Source organism: Misgurnus anguillicaudatus, chromosome 2, assembly GCF_027580225.2.
Source record: "Misgurnus anguillicaudatus chromosome 2, ASM2758022v2, whole genome shotgun sequence".
Taxonomy (NCBI): Eukaryota; Metazoa; Chordata; class Actinopteri; order Cypriniformes; family Cobitidae; genus Misgurnus; species Misgurnus anguillicaudatus.
In genome coordinates, this window is record NC_073338.2 from 16,247,066 (window position 1) to 16,265,852 (window position 18,787).

General features: G+C 35.4%; 3 protein-coding genes across 7 annotated transcripts; 1 reads left to right on the forward strand and 2 right to left on the reverse strand.

Annotated features, from left to right (window-relative positions):
* Positions 1–3,700: 3,700 nt before the first annotated feature.
* Positions 3,701–7,982, reverse strand: LOC129441917 (apolipoprotein D). Of its 2 annotated transcripts, XM_055201695.2 has the most exons (6): positions 7,869–7,982; positions 7,554–7,689; positions 7,335–7,468; positions 6,875–6,993; positions 6,465–6,553; positions 3,701–4,608 (listed from the first exon to the last, which is right to left on the reverse strand). In XM_055201695.2, the coding sequence occupies exons 3-6, from the start codon at positions 7,452–7,454 to the stop codon at positions 4,367–4,369; spliced, it is 570 nt and encodes a 189-aa protein (XP_055057670.2). In that variant the 5' UTR covers positions 7,455–7,468; positions 7,554–7,689; positions 7,869–7,982; the 3' UTR covers positions 3,701–4,366. The 2 variants fall into 2 exon arrangements, with proteins under 2 accessions (XP_055057670.2, XP_073729834.1); XM_073873733.1 differs by lacking the exon at positions 7,869–7,982 and having other exon boundaries at positions 7,554–7,737.
* apoda.2 (apolipoprotein Da, duplicate 2) lies at positions 4,343–13,910 on the reverse strand. Of its 2 annotated transcripts, XM_073873745.1 has the most exons (6): positions 13,764–13,910; positions 13,538–13,669; positions 10,986–11,104; positions 10,760–10,848; positions 10,401–10,655; positions 4,343–4,357 (listed from the first exon to the last, which is right to left on the reverse strand). In XM_073873745.1, exons 2-5 carry the CDS (start codon positions 13,655–13,657, stop codon positions 10,420–10,422), a joined length of 564 nt encoding a protein of 187 aa, XP_073729846.1. In that variant the 5' UTR covers positions 13,658–13,669; positions 13,764–13,910; the 3' UTR covers positions 4,343–4,357; positions 10,401–10,419. The 2 variants fall into 2 exon arrangements, with proteins under 2 accessions (XP_073729846.1, XP_055057671.2); XM_055201696.2 differs by lacking the exon at positions 4,343–4,357 and having other exon boundaries at positions 10,299–10,655.
* On the forward strand, positions 7,063–18,689 carry apoda.1 (apolipoprotein Da, duplicate 1). 3 transcript variants are annotated; one of them, XM_073873723.1, is made up of 6 exons: positions 7,063–7,216; positions 7,343–7,425; positions 17,557–17,701; positions 17,781–17,902; positions 17,988–18,073; positions 18,213–18,689. In XM_073873723.1, exons 3-6 carry the CDS (start codon positions 17,588–17,590, stop codon positions 18,446–18,448), a joined length of 558 nt encoding a protein of 185 aa, XP_073729824.1. In that variant the 5' UTR covers positions 7,063–7,216; positions 7,343–7,425; positions 17,557–17,587; the 3' UTR covers positions 18,449–18,689. The 3 variants fall into 3 exon arrangements, with proteins under 3 accessions (XP_073729824.1, XP_055057663.1, XP_055057662.2); XM_055201688.2 differs by lacking the exons at positions 7,063–7,216; positions 7,343–7,425 and adding an exon at positions 13,528–13,628; XM_055201687.2 differs by lacking the exons at positions 7,063–7,216; positions 7,343–7,425 and adding an exon at positions 16,640–16,793.
* The last annotated feature ends 98 nt before the right edge of the window (positions 18,690–18,787 follow it).

Here is an 18,787-nt window from a genome sequence, read left to right on the forward strand (position 1 = left end):
AGTGACAATTTTAACATGTTATAATAAATTATCTTTATGGTATTTTGAGCCAAAACTTCACATATGTGCTCTGGGGACACCAAAAATGTATTTGACATCTTAAAAAATTATTGTGACATGGCCTCTTTAAAGTTGGGTCATTTTGCTATTTGCTAATCGTTGCAATCTTTTCCCAGCCCCGCTCACCACCTGCCATCCTAATCTTGATTAAAGGTTATGAGGGCACATTAATTAAAAAAAAAAAAAAATTGTATTTTGCAAACTAATATTCCACATTTTTTTGCAGCTTTAAGCATCTCAAGCCTCTGTTGCTCAATTCAAACTTCATATTCAGTTATTTATTTAACTTTGTAAAGTAATATGGAAATGTAATTCCATTGACAGACCTGGAACCACTTTATAGGTGTGCGTTTCCAGAACGTTCAGCAACCAGTCAGAATGAAACATTCAGCAATTATATATCAGCTCTACCCATACAGCAAAAAAATAAGTTTATCTGGCCAATAATATATTTTGAATAAATGCTAAATATATTTTGTAGGTAATGCTCAATTGAATATAGTTTTGAATTTGGAAATACTACATGTTGATATATGAAGGTTAAAACTAAACAGATTTTTAATTTTACATCCCATATGGAAAAAATCTATTCTTTGCCAAAATATATTTATGCTAAATAAGTTAATTTTATAAAGTATATTTTTTAATTTCACAATATATTTAATTTTAACCTATTTAAAACAGTTTACATGTTTGTAACATAAATCAAGTTTTTCTTCCATTGCGATGTAAATATATTAGCCTACCTTGGATTAAAATGGAGGTCTAAATTTATTTTTAAAGCTTTAAAATGTATATATTTTTAAAATATATTTCAAAATATACAGAAAATGGCCAAAAAAAATCTCTCAATTAAAAAATATATTTTGAAAACATATTCCAAAATATATTTGAACAATTTTTTTGGGCCATTTTTTGTATATTTAGAATTTTTTGACATGGGTATAAATCTTCATTAATCATAATGTCTTGACAAAAAATTGTCAGGTTACCAAGGGTAAATATACTCAGAACAGTGTGTTAGATGTCTTACAATGTTAATGGCTATTTTTCACATTTTGCACTGATGTGGTCTTATAACAACCCAAAAAGCAGAAATCACTATAACATGCTTAGAGACTGAGAGAGCATAGCATTAGCAACATGAAAACCGCTAATTTAAGAATCTGTGTCGAGTAAGCGTTTTAAAGAGGATTTCTGCGCAGGTTGTTTGTTCACTGTATTATAGAGTCACTGTGAGGCAAAGGGATAATAAGGGGTTTAACCCTAAAACCACTCAGAACAAATTCAGCTTACTGAGGTCTAAACTATGCCAAGAGGTAAGGGATGAGCTGGTCTGCAAATCTGAATGAAAATGATATGCAAAAATATAAATGATGGTATATAGCTACTGTGATAGGCATACACTGAACAAAACATTGTTTTTGTGCCCTCATTTTCCATAAGCTGAACTCAAAGATTTTTGTTATGTACACAAAAGGCCTATTTCTCTTAAATATTGTTCACAAATCTGTTTAAATCTCTGTTAGTGAGCACTTTTCCTTTGCCACCCATCCACTTCACAGGTTTGGCATATCAAGACATATATTAGACAGCATGATTATTGCACAGGTGTGCCTTAGGCTGACCACAATGAAAGGCCACTCTAAAATGTGCAGCTTTATTACATAGCACAATGCCATAGATGTTGCAAGTGTTGGAGCATGCAATTACCTTGCTGACTGCAGGAATATCCACTAGAGCTGTTGCCCGTGAATGTTAATTTCTTTATCATAAGCCGTTTTCAAAGGCATTATAGAGAATTTGGTTGTACATGCAACCGGCCTCACAACCCCAGATCACGTGTAACCACACCAGCCCAGCAGCTCCTGAGGTCTTAAGGCCCATTGTTGTGCCATCCATCCACAACCATCAGCTCACGTTGTAGCATGATATTGCACCACCCCATGTTGCAAGGAACTGTACACAATTCCTTCACGTTGAAAACATAATTCTTGCATGGCCAGTATACTCACCAGACATGCTCATCATTTCGCAACAGGACAATACCATTGCTTATTCTTGCTGAAACGCATGCTGTGGGCATTCCAGTGGGCCGTTGATCTGAGCATTGACTGCCAGCACATAGAGCAGAGTAAGAGACACAACATGTAAAGTCTTCATTCTCTTTATTTCACCTGAAAGAGGGACAACCCCCTATTTAATGCATTTTGATGGCTGGAATTTGCAAGAATAAGACCTCATCATGTTACCTGTTAGGCCTTTGGAGTAAAAGTTGAAAACAAATGGCAAAGTATAAAGCTTGACCATCTATTCGCTGTCACAGAACTCCACCCCAATAACAAACTTGGGGAAAACTTGGGGATTTGGGCATCTGCTCAAACAGAATGAAGGTCAAGTAAACACACCCTGGTTTAAACATTCCACTAAAAATGTTTTTTGGAGTGTTGTGTGTGGCTCGTCAAGTCAACGTGTGTGTTCGTTACCCTATGTGTATCATGTGTCGTGTCAAAATACTTGCCTGCTGCACATGCGTCGAAAGGATTTTTGATAATAGTCGCTCATGTTAACAAAATACTTGCAAGACACCAACTTAACCCTAAACTCAAAACTCACTAAATGAGGTTAAGCAAGTATATAACATGAGCATCTATTTTATCATAAACCCCTTCGAAGCATCTGCAGGCATATTTTGACATGACACATGATGCACATAGGTTTACGTGACGTGCCAAATACATATTTTGACATGACAAGCCACACATGACGAGCTAAATACATGTTTTGACGAGCATCGTGCGCCCTCAAAAAAGTTTCGATTTTTTTTTCTGAAATAACGAGTAAAGTAATGCATTACTTTTAAATGTACACTTCAATTCAATTCAATTTTATTTATATAGCGCTTTTCACAATTTGGTAATTGTATCAAAGCAGCTTTACATTAATAGAAGCAGTGAAAAGCACAGAAAATCGACAGATAGCACAACATAATACACGATAGCACAAGCAGCTAAATTTGCTGCGGCTATAAATCAACATTAAAGCGAATGTATTACTAATGTAATGTAAAAAAACCCCTAGGAGAAAAAAACCCCGGACTTTTTAGCCGGGGAAGTAAAAAAAGTCCTAGGAGGGACAACATTTTAGTTACTTTTTCAAAAAAGTAATGCAAGTTACTTTTTTAGTTAAATTAATTGTAAAAAAAAAATAATATACTGAATTAAACTAAACGCAGTCACATTATGCAGTCTATGTGTACACGCCTGTAGGAACAGTTTGCGTTAGAAACTAAAATGGCAGGCCAGAGCTTGACATTTTTGTGATGCAATATGCCATTTCTGAATGCAGAACTTCTCAGTCATAAAAACCCCTGCAAGGCCTGAAAGAGATCAAGCCTCAGCCAAGAAAAAGTAATGCAAAATTAACTAAAAAGTAACGTAAGAATTACTTTCCATGAAAAGTAACTAAGTAACGCAATTAGTTACTTTTTTGGGAGTAACTTAATATTGTAATGCATTACTTTTAAAAGTAACTTTCCCCAACACTGTTCATCAAATACTTTAAAATCTAAAATCTACCTTATCCTGGTCTAAGGCCATTAAAAAAAAAAGGTTTGTTTGCATAATCCATTAGGAGTCTGTTCAAAAATTATAATTTACAAGAAAACATGTCAGATGCACTTAGATCTGCATGTTCGCATTTAAAAATTTATTCATTTTAATTCATGTAATGACTTTGTTTCAGACGCAAAGACAATACTGGGCATTTCGTTCAGTTTTATTCTGCAGGTTTATTAACGTTCTCATGCAAAGGACCACTGACAGGCACATATCTGGGTGTAAGAAAAGCTTATACACTTATATACACTGTAAAAAAAATCCGTAGAAATTACAATGTTATTGCAGCTGAGTTGCCGGTAATTTGCCATAGATTTAAATTTATGTTATTTAATGGCAAGAGTTTGTTCAAAGTTAAATAAACGCTAAACATCAACAAGTCTCTATCTCCACAGAACAAAACCAGACAATAACAGCCTCATGCAAAGCATTCTGGGAACCAGAAATCATCATCAACCTTTTTCTGGTTTTTGCTTCAGATTTTGTTTCCCAGAATGCCTTGCTTGATGCCGTCCTTTTAGTTTTACTCTGTAAAGACAAAGACCTGCAAATGTTCAACGTTCATTTAACCTTGAAAAATCTTCTGCCAGTAAACAACACAAATCCAAATCTACGGCAAGTTACCGGCAACCCAGCTGCAATTTCTACTGAATTTTTTTACAGTGTAGCTTTTCATACAGTTCAACACATTAAGGCATGTTGCTGCACAGCTCTGGTCTTTGGTCAGTCTTTTTGAACAAAAAACTATGGAGATTAATAGCTTTGAGAATGGCTAGCAGCTCAGAGATGGTCTCTTTGGGAAGCGTGCGATCCCTGCTCATGATCCAAGCGTACGCATCGTGCCTCAGATCCCAGCCATCAGTACAAGAATAAACCAGGGCGTAGTTGTCATAGTCTGTAGCCAGGACCCAGTAGGGAGAAGGAGGGGCACCTGAAAGTCAACACAGAGTAGTAAACATGAACAAGTCAGATAACAAAATATTTAAGAAAAATTAAGGAGGCGATTTCCTGGACAGGGCTTATCACTAAATGCATGTTTAAGCCGGCTTAATTAAAAAAAAAAAAAATCTCCTAACGTATATCAGTGCCATTGTTTTCTCTCAAAGATGCACACCAGTAATATTTTATTGTAAAGTATGTTTGTAAAGACTACTTAAATGTCCTAATATACTGTGGCAAGAAAAAAAGTATAGGAATAAACTGGTTTTCTACTGTGATTTGCCATAAAATGTTATCCGATTCTCATAGGTCACAACAATAAACAAATACAATGTGCATTAGCTGACAACACAAATAATTAGTTTTTTTGTGTCTTTTTAAATACATACATTAAACATTTACAGTGCTAGCGGAAAAAGTGAACCCTCAGATTTAATAGCTTGTTGAACCTCCTTTGGCAGCAATTACTTCAAGCAAGTGCTTTTAGTAGTTCTGAATCAGACCTGCACATCGTTCAGTAGGATTTTTTGCTCCTTTCCCTTTACAAAACCCATTTCAACATCAATTAGTCTATATGGTTTCACTTACATTTTCCTGCAGCACTGTGAAGGTTTACTGGGTGTTTTCAAAAAAAGATACAAAAAACTAGAATTGTTTGTGTGTTGTCAGCTTGTGCACATTGTGTTTGTCTATTGTTAAGACCAAGGCTTTGAACCGGTTCACGGTAACCGGTTAATACCGTTATTCGTTCTTTAACAAGATTTCTGTGCAATACTTAAAGTTTACTTCCGGTTGTCGTTGACTCAGAGAAATGAGATACTGTAGTCCATTAAAATACATTTGGTGAATAAAGCACTGAAAAACAATGTAATTTTCACTTTATGTAGAAATGTTTACGTTTATGCTGCATCTTCTTCCCGAAGCCCAATTTGGAATTCGTCCTCCATCTGTGTGTGTGCGTTTATTAAGTGCACTCAACAAATGTAGGCATGTCAGAATTACAGTTATGCCGTTTACATAATGTACACTGTAAAAAAAATTCGTAGAAATTACAATGTTATTGCAGCTGGGTTGCCGGTAATGTACCGTAGATTTACATTTATGTTATTTACTGGTAAGAGTTTGTTCAAAGTTAAATAAATTAAAAATATTAACAAGTCTTTATCTTTACAGAATAAAACTATACAATAACAGCCTCATGCAAAGCATTCTGGGAACCAGAAATCATCATCAACATTTTTCAGTTTTTTGCTACAGATTTTGTTTCCCAGAATGTTTTGCTTGATACTGTTTTTTTAGTTTTACTAAAAAAGACAAAGACTTGTAAATGTTTAATGTTCATTTAACTTTGAACAAAATGTTGCCAGTAAAAAACATAAATTTAATTCTACGGTAAGTTACCGGCAACCCAGCTGCAATTTCTACAGAATTTTTTTACAGTGTAGCCTTTTTAATGTTCGATGACAAGATAGAGACTTAAGGAAAATTATGTAGACTGATAATTTAAGTTTAATGTCCTAATGATCAGCCTACTTATTTTTATGTCCCACAGCTGACATGGAACGCTATTAACCAGTTCAGGAACTTTGTTACTTTTTTGTTCCAACTGTTTCAGGAACGTCAATTTTAGGGTTGAACCAAAAACGTTAAAATACTGTTTCTGTTCGGAACGAAACAACTGGGGAAAAAAATCTGGTTCAGAGCCCTGGTTAAGACCTAGACAAGATCACACTTTACGGCAAATCATTGCAGAAAACTAGTTTATAGCCACTGTAAAGAAGGCTTAGTCCTGGATTAATCTAAACTCTGTCTGGGAAACTGCCCTCAAACTAGTTTGTGTAGACTTACCCTTAAAGAAGCTGACCTGAAGTTTAGCAGGTTCTGATGGATCTGTGATCTTGGCAGTGCCCTCAATGGAACTGATGGTGCCATTAGCACTGTGTGTTCACAGACAACCACTGGGTCAATTTAGCCATCGTAACAAAATATAGTGCATTGCTGTAAAGCAAAGGTTCTCAACTCTGGCCCTCGAGGTCCACTTTCCTGCTCGAACCCTGATCAAACTCACCTGCCCACAATTTTCTGGTATTTCTGAAGACCTTGATTACCTTGCTCAGGTGTGTTTGATCAGGAAAGTGAATCTCAAGGGCCAGAGTTAAGATCTGCTCTGAACATTTGCAAGCTTGTAGCTTAGTTATATTGACTTTTTGTATTCATGCGTTTGGATTGAATATTAAAATTGTGAATATTATACTTACAGAAGCTCATCATTTCGCACCAGGACAATACCATTGCTCAGGGCGTAAGTAGCCTGACAGCATTCTCCAAACTGAAACCGACTTGGTATCTTCATGATCTCGTACCATCTGCCCATATACTATTAAGAGATCAAACAAGAAATTATGAAGCACTATGAAGACTCCAAACATGAATGAACGTAATTAATACATATTGATAATTCCAGCATTAATGTTTAGATTCTGTTGGAGGAAGAGGGTGGAGGTGTCTGTCCTATAGACAGCAGGACCGGACCTAAAAGATAACCGACCCTATGCCTGTATCACTGAATCAATGGATGACAGCTGTGACAGCTTTTGCGAGTAAATGCTTAATTATGATTGGATGAGGATGAATTAATTAATTCAAACTGCTCCAAATCGTCTTCATAAAACTACTGCTAACACACTGCCTATTTCTCATAATAAAATTGTTTTTTACTCTTGTAGGGTCAAAGTCTTGCTGAACCGCAGGCTGTGGGCATTCCAGTGGGCCGTTGATCTGAGCATTGACTGCCAGCACATACAGCAGAGTAAGAGACACAACATGTAAAGTCTTCATTTTTTTTATTACACCTGAAAAGAGACACATTAATGAGTATAACCTTATGGCATTTTGTTAGCTGGAAATGGCAAGAAAAAGACTTCAACATCATCTTACCTGTTTGGGCTTGGATTTGGAAAAAATGAACAACAGCAAAGTCATGTATTTATAAAGCATGACCATCTATCTATTCATGATGTCACAGAACTCCGCCCCCATAACACACTTGGGGAAAACTTGGGGATTCTGGCATCTGCTCAAACAGAATGAAGGTCGGGTAAACACACCCTGTGGTTTAAACATTCTAGAAAATGGCTCCAGTAAAAGATAGTAATGACTCCATAACACCAGACTGTTTTGTCAAAATTGACAATTTTTAATAAAATATTATTAAAATTATTCAAAATTGATAGTATCAAGGCATGAGTTTACCCATTAAACCTAATTAGACCCCCAACTGTCATGATTTTGCCCTCTTGTCCTTGTTTTATTCCTAGTCAGGATCATGGCAGGCCCATGTTTTGTTTGGTAGCGCACATGCCTTTGTCTGTGCTGTGTGCTTCATTGTCTCATCTCCTGACCCCGCCCCCTTCTTTCCTCGTTACTTACCTTGTTATTGTTTCATGATTGTCACCTGTTGCCCTCTTGATTTGCTCCCTAATTTAAAGCCCTTGGCGGCATCTGAAACCTGAGTCGCTGCCTCATTAGGCAATGACTTTGGAGGCATGAAGGCAGATCCGAGAAACGCATTCAGACAGACTCCATAGGCATGAAAATGGAATTCTGTTCAGTGGGCACCTTTGTGATAAGTAATCTTAAGTAATCCTAGTGATGGGAGAAATGAAACTTTTCAAAGCTTCAAATCACATGAACCAATTGCTTCGAAAATTGATTCATTTTTTCGAAGCAGCTCGAAACACCACACATGCTGTTGACCCCTGCTGGTCAAAAAGCAGATATGTCCAAACATTTTACACTTTTTTTGAAAAAATAATAGCAAGATTTGTATTAAAATATGTTAAAATTATTTAACTTAAGACATAGTTAAAAGTATATTATGTGTTTTTAGTTTTATTTAGGGCAAACAAATCATTAAAACGAACTACCCTTTTAATTATGCAAATTTTTGTCATTAAATCTGTCTATAAACAAAAATTAGACAAAATGGCAGTGTTATTAGTCAGAAGGATAAATGTTTTATGAACTTTCATGATAAAACTGACCCGAGTTCACCGAAACATATTAGACACTGGTCATGTGATCAACTCCCCCTAGTGGTGAACCATCGGATTTTCGAAACGTTTCGAAACAGTTATGACGTAATGAAGCCTCGTTTGCTAAAATCACGTGACTTGGGCCAGTTTGAAACAAGCTCCGAACCACTGATTCAAAACAAAAGATTTATAAATGTTTCAAAGCCTCATGAAGCAGTGCTTCGAAAACAACCATCACTAAGTAATCCTAGTTAAATTATATTAAGCCTTAAAGTTCGGCATAATTAAGGGCGTGGCCACTCGAGTGACGGTTGAACTGCCACTGCTGTCACTAGAGTCGAGCTAGAGGACGTGGTTTTAGCAACCAGTCACCTCAGCTTCACCCACGTCCCACCTCTTTACCCCTTTTCGGTTATCCGCAAGTGTGATGTGCAGTGATGGGATGCTAAAACTGAGACCGCAGACCCCGCTAACTATTGGCTTCAAAACGGCTCTTCACAAACCTATGGTTGACATCACAAACACTACTTCCATATTTTTTTATCTAAGGGTGAAACACTGTAAAAGTAATGCATTTAGTAGCCCAAAATATTCTGATATATATAAAAAGAATGGATATAACAATCTGGAGGGCTACTTTTTTATAGTCTTTTACTTGTTGATATGTTTTATCATTAAAGCAACACTATGTAGTTTTTTTTACCTTTAAATAATGTCTCTAAAATTATTTCAGTGATGAACAACTTTTAACTGGACAAATTGTACTGTTGCTGCAACCTGAGCAGCCTCCTAGCTGCTACAAGCACACTCTGAAAGTGGCGGTGGAGGGTAGAGCACACAGCCCGCCCCTCCCCTTGCCTACAGAAGAGTGTCTGATACCAGGCACTGTTGCGCTTTTCAACCACATGGGGGAGCTGTAAGTCATGTTTACATGGAAACTACATAGTGTTGCTTTAAAATGTTAACATACATAAAAGAAGCCAAGCTTATATAAAAAATATGTAATAAATAAATATTAAAATTGAGGCTATTAGTAGCCTAAAATATTAAGGTGGTGTTGGAAAGCACTGTACTATACGTTCATCAAATACTTGTTCAATGGTGGCCGGTGACTTATCTTCATAAGGGAGCAAATTCAAAATATGTGTTTGTTGCGTTATGGGAACCATGTGCATCATGCGTCATGTCAAAATACGTGCCTGCAGCAAAGGGTTTATGATAAAAGAGTTCATGTTATAGAAATACAAGACACCAAATTAACACTAAATTCTGATTACACATGAGATTATGTGAGTATCTGGTAAACATGAGTGCTTCTTTTATCATAAACCCTTTAGCAGGCACTTATTTTGACATGATGCGCCGAACACACATTTTGACATGACAAGCCACATACATGACAGGCTAAATACATGTACTGCCTTATCCCAGCGTAAGGCCATTCAGAAATACCGATTTGTTTGCAGAATCCATTTGGAGTCTGATCAAAATTTTTAATTTAAGAAAACATGTCAGACGCACTTAGAGGGTTTTGCATCTGAGCTCTTTATATATTAATAATCAGATGTATTTGAATCTGTATGGCAGCATTTAATATGTATTTGTTTGAATTCATTCAATTACTTTATTTCAAATGCAAAGACAATACTTGGTATTCAGTTCAGTTTATTCTGCAGATTTATTAACGTTTTCATCCAAAAGACCACAGAGAGACACTGGGTGTAAGTAAGAAAAGCTTTTCATTGAGCTTTTCAACACATCTTCAGCTTTTAATGCACACTGCTGCACAGCTCTGGTCTCTGGTCAGTCTCCGTGAACATAACTGTATTGATGCCATTGCCGTTGAGGATGTCTAGCAGCTCAGAGACGGTCTCTTTGGGAAGTGTGCGGTCCCTGCTCATGATCCAAGAAAACTCAACGCGGACAACACCGAATTGAGTACAAGAATAAACCAGAGTGTATTTGTCATAGTCTGTAGCCAGAACCCAGTAGGGAGACGCAGCACCTGAAAGTCAACGCAGAGTATTAAACATAAACAAGTCAGATCAAAGATTACCAAGATCAATAATTAGGAAAAACTTTCTCAAAATAGTTTGTGTAGAGACTTACCTTCAAAGAAGCTGACCTGAAGTTTAGCAGGTTCGGATGGATCTGTGATCGTGGCAGTGCCCTCGATGAAACTGACGGTGCCGTTGGCACTGTGTGTTCACAAACAAACCACTGAGTTAATTTAAACAGAGTGGCAAAAGCATTTGCAAGCTTGTAGCTTAGTTATATTGACTTTTTGTATTCATGCCTTTGGATTGAATATTAAAATTGTGAATATTGTACTTACAGAAGCTCATCATTTCGCACCAGGACAATACCATTGCTCAGAGCATAAGTAGCCTGACAGCATTCTCCTAACTGAAATGAATTTGGGATCTTCATGATCTCGTACCATCTGCCCATATACTATTAGGAGATCAAATGAGAAATGGTTAAGCATTATGAAATCTAAATTTTTACACTGAAAAAAAAAACTTGTTGACATAAGTTTTTTAAAAGGAAATGAAATGAGCATTAATTAACATTAATTTAATTAAAAAAAAACTTGATACAATTATGTTGATCTGGGGTACATAATTGAATTATGTAGATCCAACAAGTAAAAAAACATTTTAAATAAAGTTTAGTTTTGCGTCCTCACTTGAAACTATCGCGTGTTCCATTTGAAACTATCGCGTGCGCACGTGAAGCTTTCGTGTGCAAAATTTTGTTTAAAAGTTTACTTTCGCTTTCACGTGCGCATAGTTTCTTGTGCGCGTGCAAAACACTGGTTGATACCGAGCCCCTAAGGTGACATTGGAGTAAAAAAATCAAGAGTTTACTTTCATGTGCTCAAGTGAAACTTTTGTGTGCTTACGTGAAACTTTCGCGTGCTCATGTGAAACTTTCATGTGCTCACGCGAAACCATGTGCAAAACTTTGTTTAAAAGTTTAGTTTCACGTTCAAGTGAGCACGCGAAACTAAACTTAAAAAAAAATTCTGCACATGAAGGTTTTGCGTGAGCACATTAAAGTTTCACATGAGCATCTAAACTTTAGATTTTTTTACTCCAATGTCACCTTAGGGGCTTAGGGGGCCCCAATGGGGACATGGAGAAAAAATTGAATAAAGTTTAGTTTCATGTGCGCACGCAAAACTAAACTTTTAAACAAAATTTTGCACATGAAGGTTTCACGTAAGCAGGCAAAAGTTTCACGTGGACACATGAAACTAAACTTTAGATTTTTTTTACTCCAATGTCACCTTAGTGGCTCGGTATCAACCAGCGTTTTTTCAGTGTACATTGCTTTAACTCAAATTAAAATAAGGTAAGCACTTTAATCTTGTTTTATAAGTTACACCAACTCATTACTAGTCAAATACACCCAATTTGATTGGATTGAGGGTCAGAGCTATTAACTTTTAGAGAGAAAAAAAAATAGGAAAGACAGAAACTTCTCTGCTCCCGTCTTCCCTCCTCCATGCCCACAACACACAAAAACATCTCTCCAGTCAAAAACACACACCAAAATAAAAGTCCTCCATAAATCATAAAAATAAGCAAATGCATTATAAAATAAATTTCTCATGACAAGAATGATATACAAACATATAACAAACTCTGTCTCACAAATGTATTTGTTTTGTTTAATACAGAGGAAAGTTTTTGTAATCAAGCAGGATGCAGGATAATAATAGGAAAAACTATCAAGTCAATAGTCTATGGTTTAAACATTACTCTGAATATCTGTCTTTGTGTTGTTGAGCAGAACAAATCAATGCATACAGGTTTGGATCAACTTGAGGGTGAGTATATGATGGCCAAATTTCCATTGTTGGGCGAACTATCCATTTAAATCTACACTGTAAAAAAAATCCTTGTTGCACTTAATTTTTAAGTTTATTCAACTTGAATTTACAATTGATTTCAAATTTCTTGACTAGTGAGGAGTTGCTAAGTATAAAAAATAAGTTGAATTAGCTTAAGTTATTTTAACTTTTTTTTTGATAATTTATAGCAACTCCTCACTACAAGAAAGTTGAGATTAATTGTAAATTTAAGTTAATTAAACTTAAAAATTTAAGTGCAACTAGGATTTTTACAGTATAGATATTTTTAAAGGTTGCCGTTCTAGTGACAGCCTTTGTACGTTGTGTGGTTTAATAAACCAGTCAACATTTGGAGTTAAATAAAACCTTTAATAAAAGTTGTCTTTTTGAACAATGCCTGTTCTTGTCTTAGGACAACTTTACTTTTTGATCCACTTCAGATGTTGACTAGTTTATAACAATAATATATTTCCACTAGACTCTAAAAATGAGTAAACGCAATATCCATTTTTTTTATAAATAATATTTATCGCTGATTCCAGCCTGAACTGTCAGATTTTGCTGGTGGAAGAGGGCAGGGGCGAGGTGTCTGCCCTTCAGACTAAGCAAATATGTAAAAATTGGGCATAGTTCAATAGTCAAAATGTAATTGAAATGTTATTTATTATTATCTATTAAACAATGCAGACAAAACCTTTCTGAATGTTTTCGTCTTTTTATTGTTGTGGATTTGTGGAGGTCAGAACACAAAAAAATGTGACTGTCCATCTGGTCACCTTACTCCAGACAGCAACCCGATGTCTATAACTTGGTGTAAATACTGACCCTATACCACTGTTTTTGACAGCTTAATGACATTTGACAGGATGTGTCTTTAAAAGTAAATGCTTAATTATGATTGGATCAGGATGAATGAATGTATAAATTCAAACTGATCCAAATCGTCTTCAAAAAACTACTGCTAACACACTGCCTACTACTATTTCTCATAATAAAAACGTAATTTAAAAAATCATTGTTTGTTTTACCCTTGTAGGATCAAAGTCTTGCTGAACCGAAGGCTGTGGGCATTTCCCCGAGCTGATGGCCTGAGCATTGACTGCCAGCACATACAGCAATGTAAGAGACACAACTTGTAGAGTCTTCATTCTGTCTTTCACCTGAAAAGAGACACAATAATGCGTACAACCTCATATTTAATGCATTTTGTTAGTTAAAAATGGCAAGAATAAGACTTCAGCAACATCATCTTACCTGTTTGGCCTTAGGAGTAAAACCTTTGTTTGAAATGAACAACGGCAACGTTGGTATTTATAAAGCTTGACCATTTATTTGTTATGTCACCATACACCATACTTGGGGAAAACATGGGGATCTGGGCATCTGCTCAAACAGATGCTGAAGGTTGGGCAAACACACACTGGTTTAAACATTCCAGTCAAATATAATGAATGACTCCCAGTTTCCTTATCACAGGATGTCCATAACACCAGAATGTTATTTAATCAATCAAGGCATGAGTTAACCTATCGAATCATAAATGATCTTTCATCATCTTAATCCAAACCACAAAACTAATGCCAGCAAGACAACCACTGATCTTTAACTCATTTTACATTTATACATTTAGCAGACACTTTACCCAAAGTGACTTCCAAAACACATTGTTAGAGTAGCTAAAAATAAGCATAGTGTACAAACTCTTGTTGAAGACTTTCCATTGACATGACATCTATTGTTTTTATACTGAGCTGATGATATTTTCTGTTCCATACGCCCATATTGCAGAGGGTCTGTCATATTATATGACATTACAGACAATGTTGTCTGCTTACACTACAAATGCAGCTGTGAGTGTATCAGTTCAGATAATGAATTTGACCTCACTTTAATAACATGTCTCTTCAATTCGTTCTTTAACATAATTCAGACATTAAAGATCTCTTATTATTGAATTATTGGTTGACTGAATATCTATTTTGCTCTACCAGTGATGCCCTTGAATATATAATTTCTCTCGGCTTGTGTGTTGGACTCTATTTACTCAGTTACGTCTCTTACAACTATGCTTATACAACTATCCTTATACAACCATTCTTACAAAACTGTCCTTATACAACAGACCCTTATCAATGTGTTGGATAACATATCACAAACACCTGCTACACGTGAGGGTTATGTTACATTCCCCCAAATTTGGTTTTATGGGGCATTTTTAGCTTAGAAATGTCATTAACATCTCAGATATAAAATGCTTAGCAAATTTATTAAATCACCATTCAGTAAGGATTACCCTAAACTAACAGTATTGATGATTACAAAAATTATCTGTTTTTTGTGTTTCTGTAATGGTTAATCCATCAGTATGTATAAGCTCTTTAGTGACAATAGTATTTTCATGCTAAAATATGAAAATTCATGGATGAGAACAATAATTATATTTATTAAGAAGGGGGAAAACACATTAAAAGCAATTAATTATTGTTTTATTCAGAAGCCCAACTGCAGTTGTTTATTTACAGCCCTTAATAGAAAAAATAATTTTAATGGTTGAATGTTAGACTGCAAAAAATTACTTGCTTAGTGTTAATGTCTTGTTTTAAGTACAAATATCAAAAAATTCTTAAATTAAGATGTTTTTTTGATCAGCAAAATGACCTCACCCCATTGGCATATATTTTTGCTTGTTTTAAGCACACATTCAGTGAAATTGGATATTTTTTGTCTAAAAACAAGACTTATTTTCTTTGGTAATTTTGCTCATTAAGAAAATAAGAATTTTGAGATATTTCTACTGAAAACAAAACAAAAATACTAAGAAGGAAAGTCTTTTTTTTGCAGTGTATGCTTGATTCATTTCTGATTCTGACTTCTGATGACAGCAGGGGCGTAGCTAGAATTTTATTTTTGGGGGTCCCATCTTAAAATGAGGGGGCAACTCTATATAGATAGTAATATTGTACTTTGCGCGCCAGCTGCCATTGTCACCAAATATTAATGAACTCTAATGTGAAGATGACAGCATAAGTTACGCACAACAACACGTGACATGAGCTAATCCAATCAAGTTTGAAAACAGCTGTCAATCAGACTAAGAAATCAACATTTTCTTTATTTATTTTATTTTAAGCAGTTGGAAATCTGAGGGGGCGGGCATGTAAATGAGGGGGCCAAGGCCCCCTCGTGGCTACGCCCCTGGATGGAAGTTGAATGTGCCGACTCAAATTTGGATATAAAACCACAAATTAAATTTGACATTCATCACTCCTGTTAAAAATGATAAAACATAAAGAACCCGACATTCTGGAATGTAAAGACATTAAAGCAGTACACAATGTTGGATGGTCTTTGAGACAAATAGACAGGTGGTGTCATCAATTTGTAAAGCACTGTTTATATACATCCTGGGTAAATATTTGACACAACGCTGGGTTAAAAATGACCTAATTCGGGGTTATTTCAACCCAAATGCATTACTGGGTAATTTTTTAACCCAGTGGTGTGTTCTGTCCAATATCTTTTGCGTCTATATTATTATTTTAATAAAATGTAATTAATTCAATAAATAATAAATACTTTGTTTTATTTAATTAATGATATTGTTTTCCTTTACTATTCAAATTTGGCCCAGCTCGGTTTAATGTCCGGTCATTATGTAAAGACAAACAAATTCATTAACTTTGATAAATTGATCAAACGGATCTTCTCCATGAATTACGAAAGTCTTTGGATCTCTAGGCTGGAAAGATTTAGATTGACTGAGTCATGAAAAGTTAATGCTGGTACACCAAGTGCATAATATTGAATGCTTCTATATTCTTACAGTTGAAATTCAGGTCATTCAGAAATACTGGTTTGTTGAATCCATTACGAGTCAAAATGCTCATTTACAAGAAAACATGTCAGACGCACTTAGAGGGTTTTGCATCTGAGCTCTTTATGTGTTATTCATTAGTTACACATTATTTACTCTGTTATCCTTCATCTGTAAAGATAGAGATGATTGCTGAGAGATTTGTCACTATTAAAGCCACTTCTATATCTAAACAAGCTCCTCCTAAATTTTATTTTAAGACGTTTACAAAGCATTTTAAAGAGAGGAACATTTCCTCATGGTTTCAGTTAGTTTAATGACTGACTTCATGTTAGAAATGAACTGACAAAGACTTATTCATGGTACTTTAGTGATCACATGGTCGTTGAGAGAGATAGACTGAGTCAAAAAAGTAGTCTGTGCTTTCAGTACATCACATATCGATATCGTACAGTACACGACATCAAGAGGTAAGGATTGTTTTCATTGGGCTAGGGGTTAACTGTACTTTTTATCACCATAATTCTTTTCATTTTCTGCTTTACAATTCGAAAATTATATGAACATCATACTAATTTTATAACTTTGTATCCACTGTTAAAAAAATGGTCCCAAGCTGTCACTGGGGCATTAACCTTTAAAACAGTCCTAATATGTACCATTTAGGTACATGTATGTATATTTGATATCAAAATGTACAAGTGAGATATTAATATGAACTATTTAGCTGTCAATGTGCACTTTTTGAAAGGGTACCACAACAGTGACAGCTAAACTGCAAAAAATTACTTTTTTACTTAGTATTTTTGTTTTATTTTCAGTACAAATATCTAAAAATTCAGGATGCATTTTCTTGATAAGAAACATTACCTAAAAAAAATCTAGATTTTAGACAAAAAATATACAAAATATATAAAAATATACAGTTTAAGTGGGGTAAGAAAAAAATCTTCAAATAAACACTTTTAATAACAATTTTTATAATAAACAATGTTTTCTTAAACACTTAATTCAAGAACATTTTTCTTACCCTTATTTGCTTTTTTTGCTTGTTCAAGCACAAATTCACTTAAATTTTATTTTTGTTTGTTTAAAAACTAGACTTATTTTTAGATATGTTTTCTGAAAACAAGACAAAAATATAAAGTCATTTTTTACAATGTAAGGGCCTTTTTTGACAAGTGTGCAAGTTGTTAATGCACCTTATTTCAATTTCTTCCTTTTTTAATATAGGTATTCAACAGTAAAGGTCAGTGTAAGAAAAATGAAAGCATTTTTATGGGGTCTTTTGGCCCTTGTGCCCATTCTAAAAGCGCAGGTGCCACACTGGGGGCCATGTCCAGAGCCTGCTACCCAACCTGCCTTCAACTTGAAGAAGGTAACACATCTCATCCTCTTATATCACGGCATTTCACCTTAAGATTTCTCATCCTTCGCTTGTCTGTACCCTGCTGCAGTTTATGGGGAGGTGGTTCGAGATCGCCAAACTTCCAGCACAGTTTGAGCGAGGGCGATGCATCGAGACGAACTTTACTCTCATGCTGGATGGATCTGCTCGTGTTGTGGGCTCCGAGATTCTGTGAGTACCAAATTTATTTCAGCAACATCAGTCGACCCATTTTACTTTTAGATACTTAGATATTTTAAATAACACTTTTTTATAGTAAAGGAGAGTTAAAAACAATTGAAGGGACTGCTGTGGTGGAAGACAAAAGAAATCCAGCAAAACTTGGAATCAGTTTCTCTTACGGTGGGAATCTTTTTTTTAGATGTAGTGTTTAGCTTTCACCAAATCTCATTCAGTGTTTTGATGTTTTACTGGAATAATATGTTGCATTATTTTAAACTGTATTGAAAACTCATGCTAATCATGTTTAATGATTTGACAGTCTTGCCATACACTCCATATTGGATTCTGTCTACCGACTATGAAAACTCAGCACTTGTTTATTCATGCACCGATGTCCTGAGATTGTTTCACGTGGACTTTGCTTGGATTCTGGGCCGCACCCGGTCACTGCCCGCTGCCACCATTGACCACGGCAAAGAGGTTTTTACCAATAACAACATCGATGTGAGTCGAATGATCTTGAGCAGACAGCAGGGCTGTGACAAAGACCTTTAAACGAAAGCCAAAATGAAACTCCTATGCTTTCAATATTGAGATGTGGTGGGTTGAAGGTCCTGGGAACAACTAATAAGATCATTTCTGCATTCATAATAAACATCACATGTACTCTCAAAGAAAAAAAAACATGCTATCTTGGATTTATATAATTTAAATCTATTTGTGCATAATTGAAAGCTCAAGATTTCAGAGGAAAATAAATGCACTGCACTAATAAAAACCACGAGTTGTGTACCAAGCTGCTTTCATGACCTTGACTCATTTACCCCCATCCTTTGGTCCTCATGACAACAGCATTAATATTAACATTTTCAATGTCATTGTATCAGCGTGGCT

Excerpts from the sequence above, each read along its gene's own strand:
- LOC129441917 (XM_055201695.2), bottom strand. The coding sequence starts at position 7,454 with ATGAAGACTTTACATGTTGTGTCTCTTACTCTGCTGTATGTGCTGGCA. Across the intron at positions 6,994-7,334 it reads AAGACTTTGACCCTACAAGA|TATATGGGCAGATGGTACGA; the intron begins GTAAAAAACAAT and ends ATCTCTTAATAG. Across the intron at positions 6,554-6,874 it reads GTGCGAAATGATGAGCTTCT|TGCTAATGGCACCATCAGTT; the intron begins GTAAGTATAATA and ends GTGAACACACAG.
- apoda.2 (XM_073873745.1), bottom strand. The coding sequence starts at position 13,657 with ATGAAGACTCTACAAGTTGTGTCTCTTACATTGCTGTATGTGCTGGCA. Across the intron at positions 11,105-13,537 it reads AAGACTTTGATCCTACAAGG|TATATGGGCAGATGGTACGA; the intron begins GTAAAACAAACA and ends ATCTCCTAATAG. Across the intron at positions 10,656-10,759 it reads TCAGGTCAGCTTCTTTGAAG|GTGCTGCGTCTCCCTACTGG; the intron begins GTAAGTCTCTAC and ends GTTGACTTTCAG.
- apoda.1 (XM_055201687.2), top strand. The coding sequence starts at position 16,702 with ATGGTCGTTGAGAGAGATAGACTGAGTCAAAAAAGTAGTCTGTGCTTT. Across the intron at positions 17,702-17,780 it reads CTGCCTTCAACTTGAAGAAG|TTTATGGGGAGGTGGTTCGA; the intron begins GTAACACATCTC and ends ACCCTGCTGCAG. Across the intron at positions 18,074-18,212 it reads TGGAATCAGTTTCTCTTACG|TCTTGCCATACACTCCATAT; the intron begins GTGGGAATCTTT and ends ATGATTTGACAG.